Source organism: Chanos chanos, chromosome 4 (genome assembly GCF_902362185.1).
Source record: "Chanos chanos chromosome 4, fChaCha1.1, whole genome shotgun sequence".
Lineage (NCBI taxonomy): Eukaryota > Metazoa > Chordata > Actinopteri > Gonorynchiformes > Chanidae > Chanos > Chanos chanos.
In genome coordinates this window covers 32689634-32711624 of record NC_044498.1, presented here as the reverse complement: position 1 = coordinate 32711624, position 21991 = coordinate 32689634, and the positions used below count along the sequence as shown (strand labels likewise).

Sequence of the window (21991 nt, the reverse complement as noted above, 5' to 3'; positions counted from 1 at the left end):
CAGAATTTGAAGTAGGTCATTAAAGACACCTTTTTTCCTTGTTTTTGAATAGAACAAGTATCACTCTGAAACAAATGTTAATTCAGTATCTTTTTTTTTTAACTTTCACATGCTGTAAACAATTAGGAGCGCTTGTTTGTTTATACAGATGTGAGATCTGACCCCTTGTTGTACATAGGAGTGATTCCCAAACTTGATCAGGTATACGCATCAATAATGTTTTTGCAGACTAATTGGTTCAGCAATTATTTGATGGTTTGGAGGTTAGGGGGTTTGGGGGGTTGTTTGTCATTAACTATAGCACAGTCTTTCTGTCAATGAGCACACATGTTCTCATTTTTTTTTTAACAAAGAGGTTAATGAAGTGATTGTAACTCACAGATGTAGCTGAGTCAGTGGGAGAGGTTTCTTACTCATAGCAATTATGAAGCGCACGAATAGGGAAGATGAAACGGTATACGCCAGTTAGTCACCAACACATCATGAGAAATATGCAGCACACCAGTCCTAACATTTGTGAATGTACCATGAGTCGTGGATGTGTACTGGGCTATAACATGCTACACAAAGAGTGCAAGAGTAAATTGCATTTGTAAAATGGAAAAGAAGGGGGAAAAAAAGAATACCCCCTCTCTCCCAATATTTTTGTAGCCCAGAAGCAAACATCCTGCACTTTAGCAGTGGTCTGCAGCTCTGTGTTTGGGAACTCACAATATGCATTATGTAACTTCTTTGAAATGTGGACTGAACAAAATATGTCATGTATGGGGGAAAAAAACCTTTCATCTGCAGCCATTTCATCTACACACTAATAAAGACTTAGGGCAATTGGGCCATTTACAAGCTACTTTCTTCAGAAAGCACAGAAGGCTTTTGTTCCATCTAATATATATAGATATATGTGTGTGTGTGTGTGTGCGTGTGTGTGTGTGTGTGTGTGTGTGTATGTGTGTGTGTGTGTGTGTGCGTATACATATACACACACACACACACACACACACACACATATATATATATATATATATATATATATACATATATATATATATATATGTGTGTGTGTGTGTAAAATCTCAAATGTTGCTACACTTTTTAACCTCATTGTCTCATGAGGTTATTGTAGCGCAGTGGTGGTACAGCTGCATTACATAGGAGCTTGTCTGTTTTTGCAGATATTACATGCATTATTTTGGGGGTTCAGAACTGGAGGGTAGAAGGCCAGGGATCTAGTTAGGATTGTGGGAAAGTGTCCTGAATGTTAATCATTAATTGGATGCCAACAGGGGAGGCAGATTGCTCAGAGGTTAGAGACACAAGCTAGTTACTTGAGAGATGCTCGTGTAATTCTCCAAAGGGCTACTAAAGAATTAATTGCTCAGAGAGCTGCACATGTCGAGGAAGCTTAACCCCAGCTGCTCCAGGGGTGCTGCCATATAGAAACCTCTGTTTTTATTTAAATAAAGTTTTGGAAAAAAGATTTGATCTTAATGTCACATACGCATACACTGTTCCTAAATCTTTTGTGGTGTATTAGAACTGTACCATCCACTACACAGAATAAGGCAATAATGCATTTTAACATGCCAAATGTTTTGCCTGGTTAATTATGTAATTACCAAAGGTATATACATTCCATCACATGTTGGATGGCTCCTAATCAAAGAGGCAACCAGTTAGGCCTCAGACTGTTTATAAAAGCCACCATAAGCATCTATACACATCAACTCATAGATTATCAGTCCTGTGAACATGAATACTTGTGCATGCGTGGTTCTGTTGACAAATATTCACAACTGTAATGACCATAGCTGTACACAAAGTTATGCACAGATTAATGATTTTTATTACTGTACTGTGATAATGCATTCCAGTTTCACCACACACACACACACAAACACACACAAACACACACACACAACAAGCAGGGTGAGATTTTGATGTGCAAAGACCAGTGGTTATTGTGTTTAGACTACCCCTGAGATGGTGGAACTAGCTGCCCATAGTTATACTGTCCTGACGGTGGGCTCACTTTAAGTCAAGGGGTCAGAGGAAAGCTAACTGGTGGTCCGTTCAGTAGTCACTGCAGTTGAAAGTTCACACAAATTGGCAAGAAATCACAGGAAATTTCTAGGTTTTATGGTATCTAGGATGATTTTTCACCCTCTTAGAGCAGGTCCTCAAAGTGTGATCAAAGCAGCAGAGGGTTCCCAGAACAAGTAGCAATCATATAGAGCACTGCAGAACAGAGGAGGACACATCTTTCATTTGTCCACATTTCTCTATTTTATTTTCATATTAATTCACTGTTTTATTTATTTCCATTGTTCCAACATAATACGTTTGTATGCTCCCATTTATGACCTACAGGGCAGAGTTCAAATATGATCATGTGAATTTTGCTTCCACTGACTTCATTTTCTCTTCAAATGACTTAATGACATGTGTATACACAATGAGGATAAATACACTTACTTAGGTCATCTTTGTGTCAGAGAGTAACCGGTTTCATTCTTCTTTCTAGCGGAGTGTGGAGGACACATTAGTGGAGCTACATCCGGGCGAATACTGTCTCCAGGCTACCCCGCACCCTATGACAACAATCTGCACTGCACCTGGTCCATTGAGGCAGACACAGGGAAAACCATCAGGTATTCAGCTGTCAGATTATTGGTCTCTGAAATTATGTTTAACAATCCTCTGAGCTTATTTATTTATTTATTTTTATTGTACTTAAATTAATCCCTTTATAATTCCAATACACCATATAAAATGTGGCACAATGACTGTGGTTTGCCCTGCTGTGAGACCACCAACTGATTGGCATCTGTTCCTTTTAAATCTGTAACAGTGTATTTTTGTAAAAACCAACAGAACTTGCAAGAAAAAAAAGAAAGAAAAAAAAAAGAAAACAAGCACGGAAAAGAAAAGTAAACTACAAAGAGATGGGCCAGTTAAGACATCAAAAATGTGACTAATCTTTGAGTAAGTCAGCAGAGTGCATATTTTTTGAAAGTAAAGATTGGTACAGCATATGTACTGCTGTAATTTTACAAGCTTTCGATATGATCTGTCTCTTGATGTGTTCTGTATGAAGTATTTCACAAATTCACCTCTAAAATTTACCTTCAGCTTTCCGTGATGATTCACAACTAGAGTCTGATCATTGAGATAATGGTATAGCCCTAGTTTTCTGGCTGAGAAAGGTGTAGAGCTGTTTCAGAAATAATTTACTTGAAGAGTACAAACATAAATTATTCATATTACCTTCATAACACTTTCACAATACCTTCAGGAGAGTTTCATGAACATTCCAACAACTTTTACTCCAGTATTTATTCAATATATATGTCACAGGCGATGTTGCCGTGGAAGGAAGCATTCGACCCATGAAAACGACGGCTCTCCTTGGGCTTGTTTTATTCATTTAAAATGTGTAGTTTACATTTCATCAGATATAAATGGCTTGCAAGGATGATACTACAATAGGAATAGATTACTTTTGTCAATACATACCACAGAGTCCATCATTCCATTCATTAATACAAATCACTGCAGCAGTGTGACATGAACTTTCAATGCTTATAGATATGATTATCTTAGCAGACAGGGAAAAACATTACAGTAGCCTACATGGGCCTTTTTGAGGATGAAGACCTTTGAAGTCATATTTTTTGAATATTAAACATTTCTATTGAAGACTTGTCATACTGTATGAATGTATGCTTCTTTTACATTAATTATTAAGTACTTTATTACCTGTTAACTACCTTTGTAGCTTTAATTACATGTAATTTCACACTGAGGACAAAGAAAAAGCATGCTAATTTTACATGCAAGAGTATTGCCCCACCAGTCACTTCACTTCAAGGGTACAAAAAAAATCTTCAAAGACATACTATGAATCTTAAATATGTATCACAAATTTTGTGTCACTTTACTTCAGGGGTATTACTGACCTATATGGATTTAATTTAAAGCCTTTTATGAAGTCGTAGGTTCTAAGCCACTTTACGAGTCCCGAGATTCATGTTAAACTGTACCAGAGGTTTGTCATTGTACATATGCATCAATGTGTCCATGGCAAAGGATACACAGTTCAACAACTTGTCATGGTATGTGGCCTACTGGGACTTTTATTTTGACATTCCTTGTTCTTTGCTGTGACATTCTAGTCCAAAGCAATGTCACTCGTGACAAAGATATATGAAAAATAGAACTGAGTTGTTATGAATGTCTGTGCAACTTTAATGAAGATATCTTGAAACTCTGAAGGTGGTACATTGTAAAACATACATGTGAAGACAAGTGAGCACCATCTGATTAAATTTTATCATTGTTTCACAGAGAAACAGTTTAATATCAAAGGAGTTTATCCTTAAAGTGGTTGCTACCTACTTTTCAGCAGTGAAATGGGTTCCCTTACAGTGGCTGGTCTGAAGGACAAAGCTTGACCTTGTGTTTTGAATTTCATTTGAATCTCTATGGCAATCTGTGTAACAGAATTTAACATGATGGCTGCAAGAGCCAACATTGTGACTCACAGATTCGCAAAGACAAGACCTGGTGACTGCACTCTTTTTTTTTTTGTTTTGTTTTGTTTTTTTGTTTTTCTCCACTTTTTTGTTTGCCTATGTATTACAAATCAAGTTTGTGAAAGTCTTTACTTTTCAATGTTTGGGACAGCAGGAACTGCAAGTTGAATCATTCATATAATTTAATTTGTCTGCAAATGTAATTTTCACAAAAGAGAAAAGTACTTACATAAATACAGTATAATACATAAAACATCAACCTAATACATTGTGTTTAACACAGACAATGTTAGGAACCTAACGTTGAGATCCAGAGCTGAGGGCCAACCCTTGCCAAAAACACAGTGTAGCAATGGCTTGTTGACTAGATAAGCATTGCAGGCATTATGAATGAAAGCTGAATGAATTCAGTGGTATTCCAGACATTGGCCCCCACGCCCCTCCCTCTGTGTCTCTATCCATCTTTTTGATTAGTGGTAGGGGCAGGCGACTGAATAATGATATCATGTTACTTTCCCCAGCCTCCACTTTATTGTCTTTGACACGGAAGTGGACCATGACATTTTGAAAGTGTGGGACGGTCCAACTGAGACTGGTATTCTGTTGAAAGAGTGGAGTGGTTCGTTACTGCCCGAGGATACTCATAGCACCTTCAACGTTCTCACCCTGCAGTTCGACAGTGATTATTTCATCAGCAAATCTGGCTTCTCCATCCAGTTCTCAAGTAAGATGCTACTCTTTATGGAGAACATTCTGTCATGAAATACTTTATTCTGTCCATAGTCTTTAGCTTACAGACAAAAAACAGTTTTATAGGATTTTTCCTATTTTGTGGGGATTTTTTTGTAGTAGATGGTGTTAGGACCTTAATTAGTCACTCTACATGTCATGTCACATCACAATCAACGTTTATACATTCCTATGACTTGCAGCAACGATAGACACCACCAGCATATGAATAGAGCTATGTGAGCCGTGTAGAGGTCACAGCATCACAGCATAACTTGAGAGAAGGAGAGTAGCTGTTCTTTTCCCCAAAAGGGATTTCTACTTACCTCTAAAGCATTTCCCACTGTTCCTAAACGAATTTAAAATTTATTTGTGTTACTTAAGCTACAACTGCCACGACCTGTAATGACCCTGGGACGCCCCAGAACGGGACTCGGTATGGGGACAGCAGGGAACCTGGTGACACCATTTCATTCCAGTGTGACCCTGGATATCAGATGGAGGGTGTATCCGAAATCACCTGTGTTCAGCTTAACAACAGGTTTTTCTGGCAGCCAGACCCTCCCACATGCAAAGGTAACCCTAATTTCGTAACTGTGCACTATAGCGGTGTGGATGACTGTTGTATCATGTAGACTTTGTGATTTATATGTACTCGATGTTATGTTATGTTATGTTATGTTATGTTATGTTATGTTATGATTGAAAGGTTCATGCAATTATTCTTAATTGTTGTGAATATACAGCTTATTTTGAACATTATTAATTAAACCTCTTTCTCTCCTGTGTAAAAAAAAAAAAAAAAAAAAAAAGGCGGAGCTGCGCTAATTAAATATGAAAATAAACAGAAATGTCATGTTGTGTAACTTACAAAATTTCTGCTCTCAGGCCTAGCTTTTGCTCGTGTAGAGACTCACTGAACATAGATTTTGACCAAGAATGCTTACACAATTAAATAGCACTGCAAAACAAAGAAAAAATATCACATAGCCATTAGCAGCAATTAAGGGGGCCAAGCTTTACACAACTCTACACTCTAACGTACTATTTTTGTCTTGATAGTGATGCCGGAATCAGCAATAAACTTGAGTTCCTGTTGTCTTACTGATGATGCCAGTTCTGTGTCACAAATTTCATAAAATTTAGACAGTACGATGTGATTAAACCAAACAACGCAGTAGGGGGTTTGGCATCCTGCGTGCCTTACACCTTTGATGTTTAAATCCCCTAAAAATAACAATCAGAATATACAAATAAAAAAAAAATATCTCTTGGAATTAATAGTAAGGTAATGTAGAGTATATTGTCTTTACCTTTTACATAATTTGCATATGTATTAAGGGTTGGATGAGGATTTATTACTTTTTATCCCCGCGGCACTTCAATGTGTAAATTGTCTCTGCATTTGTTTGCTATTTGTTGACTATGTTAGGAATTCTTAAATATTTCTTTTTTGCTTTACTCACAATGATCTCATGTTTTCTGAAGTTATTCAACCATGTTATGATTATGATTTGTTATGGTATCCAACTGTAAACAGTAAGTTAGTTTTATTCCATATATGAAGTGCTATTTTTCAGAGAATGATACCTGACATTACTGTGCGTGTGTGTGTTTGTAGGGGTGTGTGTGTGTGTGTGTGTGTGTGTGTGTGTGTGTAGGTGTGTAGGTGTGAGTGTGAGTGTCAGCATGTGTATTTACTGAGGAGTCACATTAAAGCTATCTCTTGCCCTCATTCTCCTTGTTGTGTTAGCAACCTGCGGAGGCAATGTGACAGGACCTGCTGGGGTAATTCTATCGCCCAACTATCCACAGCCGTACCCACCAGGAAAAGAATGTGACTGGCGGATAAAAGTCAATCCTGACTTTGTGATAGCTCTAATTTTCAAAAGGTATGTCACTCAACCACACTGGATACCACTACCACTAATACAATCAGGTAGGGCTCCGGGTAGAGTTTTATGGATTTTGCTTTCAGACAGGTGCATTTGTTTGTGATGCAGTGGATAATGCTTTCTACCCAATGCTTTTCCCCAAATTTAATAAATGTTTACTCCATCCCTGAGCAGTGTCTCGTGTCAGTAAAGCTAGTATATCCAAACAGGTCATTCTGACCATTAATGGATTTTTTCAAATATCGTACTGATATCACACAACTACACTGATCCCAATGGTGTTCACTTTTCCACCCAGGATATTTAGCCAAGTCATTCTGACTGATAATGGATTTTTCTTTTTTCATATCATGCTGATATCACACAACCATACTGATCCCAATGGTGTTCACTTTTCTCCTCATGAAATTCCATCACGGATAACTGATAAATTAACCACAACATGCAGCTGTACGAAAGCTACAGATTGTGGCTAAATGAACATGCTTGGTTTTGTTTGCCAACAGAATCACAATGCTTGGTGTCACAATGCTCTTATAGAAACATAGCCAGTTGCTGGCTATCATCTTCATGACAAACCACCAGCAAATCTCATTATCAGTTAGTTGTACTTCAGGTTTGTTATTTCATAAGCACATTTCTTCCTCATTCAGCTTTAACATGGAGCCCAGCTATGACTTCCTGCATATCTATGAAGGTGAAGACTCCAATGGGCCGCTGATCAGCAGCCTGCAGGGAAACCAGGCCCCGGAGCGCATCGAGAGCAGTGGAAACAGTCTCTTCCTGGCTTTCCGCAGCGACGCTTCCCTGGGGATGTCTGGATTTGCGATTGAATACAAAGGTAAGTCCCGGTTGGCCAGCGTTTGGCATGCGGTCTGACCTCGGGTCTGTTCTGTGGGAGCAGAGACAGATAGGTACACTAGGGTAAACACAGGTCATCTTCACACTCGTGTTACAAATGTGGTGTCTCAGGCTAATTGATTCAGCTTCAGGAGCTCAGTTTAAAGGACTGGACAGAAAGGTTTATTATTCCTTATATAACCCACACCTAATTTGAATTTCAACGCAAATGCAATTATATTATATTATCCATTAGGTTTCAAAAATTATACATTTTGGGGGCTTTTATGAATCTGATAATACATTTGGAATTAGTCTTTTATGGAGAGCATTTTATTCAGGTTTCATTAACTTCATCATTACGTTGGCAATTCAGATTCACTAAGGCTCAGACAAGTATAATGTGGCAGCTATGTATTCTTGAGTCATATTTCTATGCAAATAAGTGAGAACGTTTCAAAAAGACGGCATGACTCATTAAGCTCTACGTACTGGAAATGCTGATATTGGCATTACATGTAATTATTTACTTTAAGTTCTGCCATCTGCATCACAAAGATGGCGCTAGGTAAATGGAATATTAAGTGTTGGACAGAGTTACAGTCATTTTGCCATCAGATAGGAACCTTTTAAGTAGTTTCAAGGGGATATGTGTGTTATGTCAAACACTGTGCATCAGGTTTTCCAAAAGACTATTAACTCCCCTACTCATACACCTAGTAGTTTCCCCCATGGGTACCTTCTCCTTCACAGCTGTTCATTGTCTTCCTACTACCATAAAGGATGTAGGTAGTATTTAAGAAATGTAGAAGCAATTCAGTAGTTATACAGCAGCTGGGTCTGTTTAACCCGCACCTGCTGAGGTGATGTGTTGACCTTCATTTCTAAGACTTACAACATCGAGATGAATTGGTGAAGCAAAACTCTCCTGTGACTGGTCTGCAGAAAAAAAAAATTGGATGCATTTCATGTGAGATGAAGTTGTTTGGCAATCCATCAAATTTTTGTTAAGAATGAACATTTGATTTGATATGTTGCAGGCATTAATCCAGGGCTAGGTGATGACCTAGCAAAATACGCAATGTATCGATAATCCAGTTCAGCAGTCTGTCTATCATACTGACATTATGCCACTGTGAAAACTGCAGTTCTCAACCAGAGGTGACAATAATGACTTGGCCCTGTGTCAGTGTGCCAAATGTTTTTTAAAAGAACACACACACACACACACACACACAAAAGAAAGAAAGAGAAGAGAGAAGAGAGAAAAAAAAAACGTCTTGCAGATCTTTTTGCTACCATGGAATTTAATAGTGAGCTAGAAGAATAAAGCAACAAGCAGCATTTTAAAGGGTCAGAGTTTAGCACAAGGTTTTGTGCTGTTTTTGCATGACAACAGCTGAAATGAATGAATAATAGTATTTGTATCCTCTCAGTAGTACGGCCAAGCATGTCTCATTCAAAAGCTATAGGCAACATGTTGGTCAACAGAATACTGAGAGACTAAGCTCTAGGACTCATGAATAGAAGAGGCTGAAGTGGATTTTCTGTGGCAAAATTTAAAGGACTGTGGACAGACACAAACAGACACAGTGAGAAATAACAGAGGCTTTTTCTTTGTCTGATCAAAACAAACATATAGAGAGCAAATTTGGTTTTCAAGTACATTTTATTTTTCAGTTCAGTTCATTCGCAGGGAAAATGTTGTAGCTGACTCTGATGCTTCAGTACAGAAGACATTTTAGAGTAAACAGTAAAGATACATGTTATGTAAGATTTTGCTAAAGTTTCAAATAAGAGATAGAACGTTTTGCTAGTAATTGAAATAATATATTCTTTACTGAGCCAGAGTGGATGCATGTGTCATACATAACTTCTTAGTTGCATATTAAAGGAAAAAAAAGTTCAAAAGTTCAAAAAGTTTATGAAAATAATTTTACACATAAAACATGCTCCAAAGTATTTACAAATCCCCATTTGGATGTTCTTCTACAGCTTCATGTCCGTTTTATGTCATGCTTTATGTGTCCATACCTGTCAAAAATATTTTATACCTGTTAGATGTTTGAACACTCAGTATCAAATAGGTCCTTGGACAGAAACCATAGAAACCACTGACCATGGTCTGTGAGTGCTGTCAGACTAATTATCTCAAATTAGTGGCAGTGCCATATTTGGATTCATCTTTTCTGTTGCCTGCAGGAACACTTTGTGGCAGTGGTATTATTTTTGGGTAAACCATTCCTTTCTGCATGCTCCCCCACCCAGACCTCCTACAGGCTCCTGTCCTACCCTGAGGTCTAGAATCCCCATCCCAAAAATGAGACCTCCACCTCCTGTTCCTACCCATACCAAACATCCTTTATGCTATTATCTTTCTCACTGCCAGCATGCGGTCCACCTGTGATGCTGACTCTCAACCTATCAGTTTTACCTACTGCATAATCCCAGTATTAACTGTGGTATTGCTAGCTATTATACAGCTACTAGTACTTAACCATATGATTTCATATTAATAAGTCTTTCTTTTTCTCATTAACTTATGTCTTATCACAACTTCTAGAATCTGCTTTTTTACTCTAAGCACATTATATTATATACGGCAAATCATTTTAAATGCCACAGAATCTGGAAACCCTGGTCACCCTAAGAACATCTTTATCCTTAAAGCCTGCAAGAGGAGGATGGGTACCCACTGCTGAGTCTTGGTTCTTCCCAAAGTTTCTCCCATTAGATTAATTTTAGAGAGTTTTCCCTTGCCACGCTAACCTTGGGCTTGCTCACTCACGGTTGAGGCGCTAACCTCTATTAAACTGCTTTGAGATGATTTTAATGGCAGAAAGTGCTATGCAACAAAAACAAAAAAAAAAAACAACCTGAGTTTTAATTTGAATTCGAAATTTTTTTTGGATCGCAAAGAAGACGTTTTTAATGTAGCAATTAGCCTTTCACAGACTGATTTTGGAGAGCTTTGTAGGTTCCACTGTGAAATTTCACACATTAATTGCATGTACTGTTGTATGAAGATTTTACCCCCCCCCCCCCCCCCCCCCATGATATAATATAATATAATATAATATAACATAACATAACATATGGTGTCACTAGATGATGGCATTAAAGCATTAATTTAATTGTCAGTGGAATCTGCCTGTGGCATACCCCTAGTCGTAGTTCCTTGGATTATCAAAGCCGAAGTAAAAGAAGACAAGCACATTTATTTTAGGTGATGATGTCTCTTACGCTCTTGTGATGGTCCAAAAAATTCAAGATCAATGTCATTGTGTTATTTACATTTGTATTTTATTTCCATTATTTTTATTGTGCTAAAAACAGGCTGAAATTTGTTTTTGTTGTCATTGTTGTCTTTTGTTGTGAGAGCTTGAGTTAATGGTCAAATTGGTTCCAGTAACATGTCAGTCACAGAAATGGTTGATTTTAAAGTTGATTTGTGAAATGATTTTTAAGTTTTAAGCTTTTCTTCCTTCTTTGTTAAAAGCAGAGGAAAGTAATGTCATTGAGGTGGTCTTTTAACAGTTGGAAGCCCGCAAAATCCTCTCCGTGTATATCAGACATCAGCAAATGACAAGCACTTAGGTGAAAATGTGACATTTCTTTGTAGAAATAGACCTTTCATCCAGACTTAAAGATTCCTTATTTACTAAAATGTCTGTGAAATGGCCATTTTATGGCATGCCAACTTTTCCTTTCACTTTTTCCTTTAATATTGGATTGCTCTGAAAATTCTTACAAGTTTATATTAAATGTATGGGAGAGATATGCCATGTGTTTGTCTGAAAAATGGCAGTTAGAAACTGTTTGTGGACTTAGACAGTTCATTCTGGAATATTCTTTGTCATTATGCCCATTTTCATATAAAACACACACAGAGCAGTTCAGATGGCTGCTTCAAACAGTCTTTACTGAGAAAGTAGGAAGGACTGTGGGATATTTGGCTCCTTAGAAACTTACAATAATGGGATGCCCACACACATTTTTTGCTTGGGCCCCCTAAAGAATGAGAGAACGAAAAGAAAAAAAAAAGATGAACAACAGAAGAAACAATAATAGAGTCGCCTTACACCTTCACGTTTTGTTTTCTTCGCCCCCTAATCATTCAGAATATGGTACAGTGTTCTGGTGTTGAAAGATTATCATAATTTTAGCCTTGTCATTTCTGAGTGTGTTAAATACAGGGTTGTGTGCCAGGGTATGTGCGCTGAGGTTTTCCTTTGCACCCGTGATTCCTCTGTTGTTGCTGAAATACGGGTTGAGATTGTGTTGCGCTGTAGCAATTTCTATGATAGAATCTTCTACCTCCCTCCTACTTTCTCTGGTCCCAAAAGCACAGACAGAGAAAGAAGTGGGCTGTTAACTGTCATCCTGTTTGGCAGCCTCTCCAAGCACCACCTCCAGAGTTTTCTCCAACTGTCCTTCTCAGAGAGGCCGTAGCCAGAAGGACACCGGCTGTCTCCTGCTGCCCCAGCACGCTCACCTCACATCCCCCTAGTGCTAGCCGACTCTAATGCACAACGCCCTGGGGCTACTCTACCTGCTCTCTCTCTCTCTCTCTCTCTCTCTGTCTTTTCTCTGCCTCCTACACCCCACATCTCACTTCTAGTAGAAGGGAGGGGCTGAAAAGGAATTACCTTTAGTTTACTAGCTCTTGTCTGTGTTGGTCTTTTGTGAGTGTGTGTGGATGAGTATGTGTATTTTGCATGATATGTTATTAGTTTTATTCAAAGCTATAGCTGGGTTTAATTAAAATTATAGATATTACTGCCTTAAAGTCAAATTGTTTGTGGTACGACCATATGTGGGGTGTGCATCTCCTCAAAAGACCCACAGACTCTACAGTTTCTCCAAAATCATCTCTATGCACTTGACACACCCTGCATTTATCCATGTATATGTCTTTGCAGAGAAACCAAGGGAGGCGTGTTTCGATCCCGGAAGTGTAATGAATGGGACCCGGCTGGGAACAGACTACAAACTGGGATCCACGGTTACCTATCACTGTGACTCTGGCTACACTATAGTAGGGTCTGCCACCCTCACATGCATTATAGGGGCAGATGGGAAACCTGTGTGGGATAAGCCGCTGCCTACGTGTAGAGGTAAGGGAGTGAAAAGATTCTGGATTATTTTTCCTTGGCTAATGTAATTGAATTCAAGGCCTTTTGACTGTACGCCACTGTGATGTACTGCAGCTTTCTCCTTTTGTTTCCTGGGTTTTTAACCTCCTTGCTTTGTATCTGTTTTTGTTTTAAAGGAGTCAAATATAAGATATTGATTGTTGTTAATTTGATTAAGCATTCCTTCATCCGAAGAAATTACCGGCGGGTTCCATGTCAAAGTAGGGTAGTCTTTTTTTTTTTTCGTTGTTTGCAGTCCTAAGAGTTTATTGATTTAACTCTTGCTTTCATACATTGGTCCTCTCAGACTCTATGTCAATTTAAAGAGGATTCAAAAAGCTATTGTTTGGGTTCATGCTGTAGCTGACAGATGCCAGCTTGGCTCTAGAAGTGGCCAAAGCTAAACTCTTTGTCATTTCCTGACAGGTAGAAGAACTTAGTTTGTGACAGCTGACTCTCAACTGATCCTTCACACCTCCCTTGACTCTTTCTCCTCCTCTCTCTCTCTCTCTCTTCCTCCTTTTCTCTCTACATCACTCCCCAGTCTCTTTTTTTATTCTCTCAGGGGAGGTATAGATCGGTGTCTGTGCTTCTCCTGACATTCATTCTTTTAGACTAGTGCGTCTTTACATTCTTGTCTTCTACACACACACACACACACACACACACACGCACGCACACACACACACACGCGCGTGCACACACACACACACACACACACACACACAGAGAGAGCAGTCCCTGAAGTAAGTACAAATCCTAAATGCCTTTATTACACTTAGATATGTAGTATATTAGTGTATTAGTGAGTCAATTAATCCTTGTTGGCAGCTGCAGGCCATAAGGTTGTAGTAGTTAGTTCTCTGCATTTCGTCCTGTCTTTAGCAGTATGTGTTATTTCGAGGTTAGCTAAGACACTTTTAGCGTGGCTTGACCTCTTCTCTTTCCTCTTTCCTGATTGGTTCAACCTTGGGGCAGCTGTAGGGATGCTGATTTGCCTTTTTTGTCTGACATCTCCAGAGATTCTTTTTCTGTTGTTTCAGAGCTCCATGTTTAACTCCATTCAGCCAGAATATGCAGCCGAATCTCCAGAGGTACCCAATATGGAACCTCTCGACTTTTTCCATTTCAAACCTGTTGGCATGCCAGGATTATACTGCAGAAAAAGTATCACATCACTGTTGTGTATTAGGGTTTTTTGTTTTCTGAATGTACTGGATGAAGTATGAAGTCCATTTGCTCAATTTTGTCTTGATTTTGTCTTGAGTCCATTTTCCTTACATATTAGACTGCCCGGGTACTCAATGTCCTTAGCAAACTAAAGCTAGCAAACAGCAGAGGGTACTTGTTGGATGGCAGTGGAGTAAACCACTTTGGTTTTGTTGTGTTCACAATAAGACCTAGTGGTTTGGAATATGTTTTCAGTCTTATTTTTCCTCATGTTGACTGGACTGTTAGTAACGTCAAGATCAAGACCATCATGTTTTAAGAATGAAGTCCAGTGTAAACCTTTTGGTTTGTCTGGTGTGGTGTGGTCCCTGGCATGATGCAGTGGATGGTAAAGAGAAAGAGGAGAGAGGAAAGGAGGCAATCCTGCTTTTCTCCATATTGCATTGGGAACCACTTGTGGTACTTTACAAAATACTTGGTGGTTGGTTGAGTTGCATCAGATGCTTGTATGTCTTATCAAGCTTGTTGCAATTAATTTTGCATTGCAACACAAAGGAGTGAACTGGCTTTAACAGGAGAGATGAGCGAACTCCAAATTGTCTGAAAGGCTTCTGTGAGTCAGCTCTGTTATTTGTTATTCACCCTGAACCAAGCAGGGTAAAACACGCACGCACACACATGCACACACACACACACACACACACACACACACACACACTCAACTGTTGATCTTTCTATGGTTCACACAAAAAGCTTTTCACATTTAGGACTCATTTGACCACTTTTCGGCTGCAGAAACATTCCTCCTCTCTTGCAAGGGCTGCTTCAATTTGTCATTCATGTTTTATTTATATGTTCACACTGACAATGTGGAGTATTAGCCTGTTTATTCATACTGATATGAACTTTTTGGACTGCTTCTTTTCTCCATTGTATTCACGAATTCTTTGATTTAAGAGTTGGGACATATTTAGACACAAAGAGTTTTCTCACTGGTGCGAAAGACGATTTATCAAAAAAAAATGTTCTTGCTGCAGTAACTTTGACAATAAGTCAATAGATATCTTTTCTGAGGACTCATTTCATCCAATTACCCGACTGGGCACGCAAAAGCGTGCGGATTATGATGTCAGCCACATAGCATCACGTTGTTTTTCATGCTCAACTAGTCGTCAAAAGCGACAGGGTAACTGGAGTGCATTTTTTGCTTTGTTTTGTTTTTGTTTTTTTTTTCAGGGCAGTCACAGAACGTTGCTTTATAGATGAGAATATGTCTAGGCAAATCCTTTTAGCCATACAGAGGGCAGGCCCTTTAATGTAGAGGTGTGAGGCCGTAAGAGCTAGACAAGAGGGTGTTAGCAATTCACAATGCTTTTACGCAGTGACACAATTGCCTATCTTCATCAATAGTCTAAGCTCAGGAGAGAAAACTAATGAACCAAATGGCTGGCTCGCAATGCATAACCTTTTATCAGAGGTGCATTGTTGCAAATGGCCAATGGGATGGAGGTAAAGTTTGATTTGTGGTGGCATTGGTGAGAGTTGACGGTGTTGAATTTCTCTTTATCCCATTTACGAAATGAAAAGCGCACAGCAGGCAAAACTGGAAATCATTCTCTTTGCCAAACGGATGTGAAACAAATGTTGTTTCACAGATCATTTTATCACATTGTCTGTCAGGTTTGTTTATTTCCAATCCTCCTGAATTCTGTTATTTAGGTCACCTTTTTCAGAAGATGGATGATTCTCTGCATTAGCTCTCTTTGTCAAAGCCCACTCCATGACTTCAATAACAACATTAGACCTAATGTGAAGTAGACATAGGTCAGATTAGTGGATTTAGCAAGATAATGGAAGAAGTGATGGTGCAAAATATACACCAATCCATGTTCCAAATTCAGTACATGCACTCTCATGGTCCCCCACTGACACGAACGCACTAATGTGTGCGAGCACACACGCAAGCGCATAAACACACACACACACACACACACACACACACACACACACACACACACACACACGCACACACACACATACACACACACACACACACACACACACACACTCATTAAAGCAAGTCTCTCTCACACACACACATCCAAACATGCAGACATGCATGCACGCTTGCGCACACTCACACATCCACACACACGTAAACACGTCTGTGCACCCATGCACATGTTCAAACCCCCCACCCCCCCCCTCTCCCACAAACACACACTGGTCCACTAACATTAATAGTTATAGTTATGGTGGGTTTTTTTGGTTCTCAGAGCAAATATTCCTTAAAAGAGATTGCTTCGCTCCTTGGCTCTCACCATGAGTGGCATTGAAACGAGAGAGGGGCTTGTGGTGGATATGCAAATGAAGGAGAGGGAGACGAGGCAGACTCCATTTGAATGTTAAGCTCCACTCCTCTGACACTCTTGCAGGGGTGATGAGGAAAATGATTACTAATTGTCCTCAGCATCGCCCGTTTGATAAAAGAAATCGCTGTTTATTTAATCATAATGGAGAGCCCTTCACAAGCATGTCTTCATACCCCCCCAACCTCCCACCCCTTCAGTCAGTAAATGCCATGTCATTACAAAATAACTTTATTTGGTTGAACACTTACGTTTAGTGAGCCGAACAGTTCCAAAAAGAAATGGAAGTGCTTTAATTCTGTTCATTATGGTACAGTGAGAAAGTACCCTTTGCACTTGCCGAGTTGAGGAGCCTTTTGGCCGTTCTGTATTTTTACAAGCATGTGATTTTCCTGCTCCCTCTTTGGAACACTGATGCACTCTGAGCTACTTCCTTGAGCTTTTAGACAAAACTAATTAGAAAGGGGGGTGAGATCCCTTTAAATAATGAAGGATTTTTCCCCCTTTCTCTGCTTCTCTCACCCAAACAGATCTTTTATTGGTTTCCATAGTAACTAAAAGACTGTCTCAGTGCTCTTGAATGAGGAATCTTCCACGGCTGTAAATAGAGAGGGGGTGGTGATGGTGTGTGAGGGGAAGGGAGGGGTTTAGTGTGGTGGGATGGCGCCTCTCAGAGGCAGTGTTGACACACAGCGTGGGAATAACAGCACACAGAATGTGAGTTTGAAGCGTGTGTGTTTGCGGTTTAACGTCATCTCTGTTTGACTCAGGAAAATATGGCACGGCGCTAACTCTGATCCACCCAAAACTGAAATTCCCCTATCCTTTCTCCATCCCTCTCTTTCTCCCCATCTCTCTCTCTCTCTCTTTCTCTCTCTCTCTCTCTCTCTCTCGCTCTCTCTGTCTCTCTTTCTTTCTCTCCCTCTTTCTCTGTCTCTTTCTCTCTATCTCTATCCCCCTTTCAGTCGCTCTTTCTCTCCCTATTTTTTTCTCTCTCCTTCTTTTATCTCATTCTCATATCTCCACAATCACCCCCCCCCCCCTCTTTTATGTGCTCTTTGTGTATGTGTAAATATGTGGCCCGTTGCGAGGAGACAAGAAGGTCAGGTGGTAGACACATGAGTTTATGATGAGTTTATGAACACATGGGGCAAAGCATTTAGTCTGTACACAGCAGCCTTGTGTGACAATAGCTACAGTAATGAACCGCTTGCTTTTATGAAGAAATTGGGTGTGTGTGTGTGTGTGTGTGTGTGTGAGTCCTGCAGTGACCCATAATTATGTAATAATGCATTTTCATATTCTGTGTGTGCTTTGATTGGATCTATATTTGCTGAACACATATTTATGATGCCAAAAAAGGCCTAACAGATAATGAAGTCATAAGATTAAATTAGAAGAGATGGAGTGCCTACTGGAACAGAAATACACTGCTCATATGCATGTGTCTGAATTGCCCATGTAGGTTGCATCAGACTTGTTTTGTTTTTCTTGTTTTTTGTTTTTTTGTTTTTTAGTAGTTCTATTTGATCTAAATTTGTTGTTCCTATATTTCAGAAATATAAACTCGCCAAGGTTCCTGTACACTCATAAAAAGAAAAAGCCAGTCTGTCTGGGTCACAGGCTTTGTATAATTCAGTAAACCTTCACGAGAGCCCATCCCATCCATCACAAGTTGTATTTTAAAAGCGTGAAATGTGCTGGGTTAAATAAGTCTGCTTGTCCCTTCAGTGTCAGCATTGAGACTCATCAGTGTCAAAGAAAGCATGCTTACTTAACACAGCTGATTAATATGAATGATGCTTTCCAACTGTCCGTGACAACCCACTAGAAAAGAGTGACGATTTAAAAAAAAAAGATAAAAAAAATTCAAAGTTTAGTGGAAAGGAACCTTGTAAATGGTAATGTTCAAGTGACTGTTTTAACTAGTTTATTTTAAGAAAGCTTTGAATGAACAACCTTATGAAAAAAATATAGATTTGTTTACAATTTATTCAAATAGAATGTTTGAAACTCTTCATTGTTCCAGAATCTTACAAAAAGATGTGAGCAAGCTTCTACCCTCAAACCCCCTCCTCACATACATGTAAAGTAAGAAGAGAGAGCGAGAGAGAGAGAGAGAGAGAGAGAGAGAGAGAGAATGGAAAAAGTGAAGGAGATGGGATCCTTTTTTTTTTTTTTTTGCCTGTTTATTTGTTTCTGCGTAGTTTCCACACTCAGTCTCCTCATGGAAAGCAGAAGGTGATGGTGATGTGATCAAAGGTACCGGAGAGATTTTTTCATAGTCAGAGAGGCCCAGGGGTCCTGGATGCATTATAACCCCAGGTTTGGATCTGGGCGAGGCACGATGAGCATATGAAGGAGCAGACCTGTGGATCCAAGCACAGAGAGGCTTTGCCTGCAGAGGGTGTGCCAAGAATCCCAATGACACATCACTGTACCAGAGACCTGAGGGATGAAAGGAGCCAGGACTAGAGCAGCCTGGAGATCACAGGTGTTCGAAGAAAGAGAGGCTTCTGCAGGACGCAGGCTCGAAAAGCTAGCGATACGATACGTTACGATATGAGGCAAAACCACAAAGAGGGAGTTAACCCAATGATTAGAATCAGGCGGAGGAACTAGCCTTATGAAAGTGATGACACCGGCAGCCATCTCTAATTTTGTCACAGTCAATAACTTCCATAATCTTCTCGCTATCATGTTGAGTGTCACTGGTGGTGCATAGTTGCATGGTTGTAAAGAAAAGGCCAAGAGGGATCCATATGAGGAGAGAACTGACAGTGATAAATATCTCCTTCTCCTCTTTGTCTTTCCTGACCTTCTTAAACATATATTTTTATGCAGCATCGTCAATAAACTTCTTTGTGTCCTTCAGCTGGGTTTCTGATTCTGTGTCCTCCATTGTAGGTGGTTGCTATCTGAATGGTGTCCACCAAGAACCATATATAGGGACTATAAAAGAAAGCATGTGTTAAACTTAATTTTTAAGATATTAGCCTTGTTGGTCTGCGTGTTCTATGTGCAGATGTACTGAACTCTACATTTAGTTCACTGTTCAATACAATAATGAGCCACTTGGTATTGCTATTAGAGGGGCAAATTTAGATGGATGAGTAATTACAGCTCATTGTGAACAGCTTTCCAGTCAGACAAAAAAGAGCTGGTTTCCCAGTAAATCTGCACTAAAGTTTAAATGGGTTTTTTTTGTTGTTGTTTTTTTACATGGATGGGTTATATGTGTCTGGGTCTGGAAGGGTTTTATATGGTTAGTTTACTCACGTCATATTTTGATTTGACTGTTGTGGCCTGTAAAGCCCCTTGAGACTGTAAACAGTGATATTGGGCTCTAAATAAACTTGAAACTTGAAACTTGAAACTTAGTTTGTACTGTCTCACACCATTTCTCAGCCATGAAGGAGAGAATGTTTTTCTCTTCTGTATACTTACTCACAATCTTGATCCCAATCAACCACATGCTTGTATGGAGGAGGCTGTGTCGAATTCTTGTTTGAAAGATGAAGAGTCTTTGAATAAATAATGTATGATTTTGAAAATTATAATATAAAGATGTACGTGTTAAATTGGATTTTTTTCTGCTTATCCTGATTAGTCACAGGGGGTGCTTGAGCCTATCCCAGTGCTCATAGGGCAAAAGGCAGGGAAACACCCTGGACAGGTCGCCAGTCCATCGCAGGGCAGACACACACACACATTCATACCTAGGGGCCATTTAGTGTCTCCAATTCACCTAGGAAGGAAATCGGAGCTCCCGGCTGGGAATCAAACCCAAGACCTTCTTGCTGTGAGGCGACAGCACTACCCACTGCACCACCGTGCCGCCCCATTTGAACCCAAGTGAACTAGAACCACCTAAATATGTCTGGAGTTAGAACTGGAGTAGAAATTGACTAGTGATTCAGTTTTACAGGATGAAAGTTGTCTCGTCCTCTTGTTTGGATGCTACGAATGAGGTATTTAAGTTTTAATCAAGAAAATGTTTGTTTGTCTCTCAGCACCATGTGGTGGGCAGTACGGCGGATCTGAGGGAGTGGTCCTTTCTCCAAACTATCCTAATAATTACACCACTGGCCAGACATGCTCCTACTTCATTACTGTCTCTGGGGAGTTTGGTGAGTAAAAGTAGACCACTCTTTTCATGCATTAATTTTTGTCTATTGAGTATATACAGAACATTTTATGTGTCAGTTGCACAGCACTGTAATAAAATGGGAAAAGATCAGAGACATCTCATGTCTATTTTGTTGAAACAGAATCAAGGATATTAATTCAATACATTTACATGCTTTTACGAGAACAGAACAACCTACGTGAATAAAGACCTCTTGATAGCCTGTTACTTCAAACTTTAGGTCGGTAGAAAAGACTTGTTAATCTATTGTACACTCTGACTGTCTTTACCATTGCTGTGCTCTGCTGTTTGTTGTCTTGTTTGTTAGTTGTTTGTTTCTTTGTTTGTTTTGCTAAATGCATTGTGTATCTCCTGTTTATCTGGTTTGCTATGTATTTTATGTCCACTTTACAACTCATAAATATCTGAGATGTCTGCCTTTAATTCCACACGTACCTGAAAGCTGTGGGGTAAATCAAGTACGTGTAAATCTAATATTTATGATCATTCGGGTAAATGTCGACATAAACAGGTCAAATTCAAGTCGAGTGCTTTAAGTCTCGTAAAAATGATTTCTTTGGCCTGATGCTTGCGCCTGTATTGTGAGAGAGTTGGCCCTGGGCGTGTTTGGAGAGGATGAGATTGAGGTGAGGACCAGTATCTAATTAAACAGATGAGAATAGAGTCATCTGCGTGTCTTCTTTTCACTGGTCATCCCGCTATTACCTCATTTCATAAAAAAAAAGCCCTCTGAGCTTATTGTGTTTCTCAGCTCACACCAAAAGCTTTTATCACTAAACAATGACAGGCAGCAGGTTAGAGATTACAACCACTGCACAAGACACAGCATGTAATGGAGTATTAGAATCATTAGAATATATTTAGCATTAAAGGCATCATGTGCCTAGGGAATGTTTATGTACTAGATATTACACTATTTTTTTTAGTCATTATATAACAGCAGCAGTTCATAAAATAAATTTACTCACGCACATACCGTAGCTTTTGAAGATGTTTCTGGTCTGTATCATGATCCATATTTTGATAAATAAGCAGGAGAGTTAACCTAAATAAAACAGAAGTGCTTAGTTTAGAACATTTCTCTCAGCATTTGAATCTCAGTCATGACCTAAATGCGGTAATTAATGCTTTTATTTCTTTCATTCTTTATTTAATTTTTATTTCAGCTCTT

General features: G+C 39.3%; 1 protein-coding gene across 1 annotated transcript in view; it reads left to right on the top strand.

The window, feature by feature from the left end:
* Nucleotides 1–21991, top strand: part of csmd1a (CUB and Sushi multiple domains 1a) — a 256232-nt gene that overhangs the window by 191148 nt on the left and 43093 nt on the right. Inside the window, exons 27-33 of the mRNA XM_030772244.1 lie at nt 2522–2648; nt 5054–5256; nt 5646–5837; nt 7015–7153; nt 7810–7997; nt 12919–13113; nt 20684–20800. Of these exons, the coding sequence (XP_030628104.1) occupies nt 2522–2648; nt 5054–5256; nt 5646–5837; nt 7015–7153; nt 7810–7997; nt 12919–13113; nt 20684–20800 (1161 nt within the window). The remainder of the gene's footprint in view (nt 1–2521; nt 2649–5053; nt 5257–5645; nt 5838–7014; nt 7154–7809; nt 7998–12918; nt 13114–20683; nt 20801–21991) is intronic.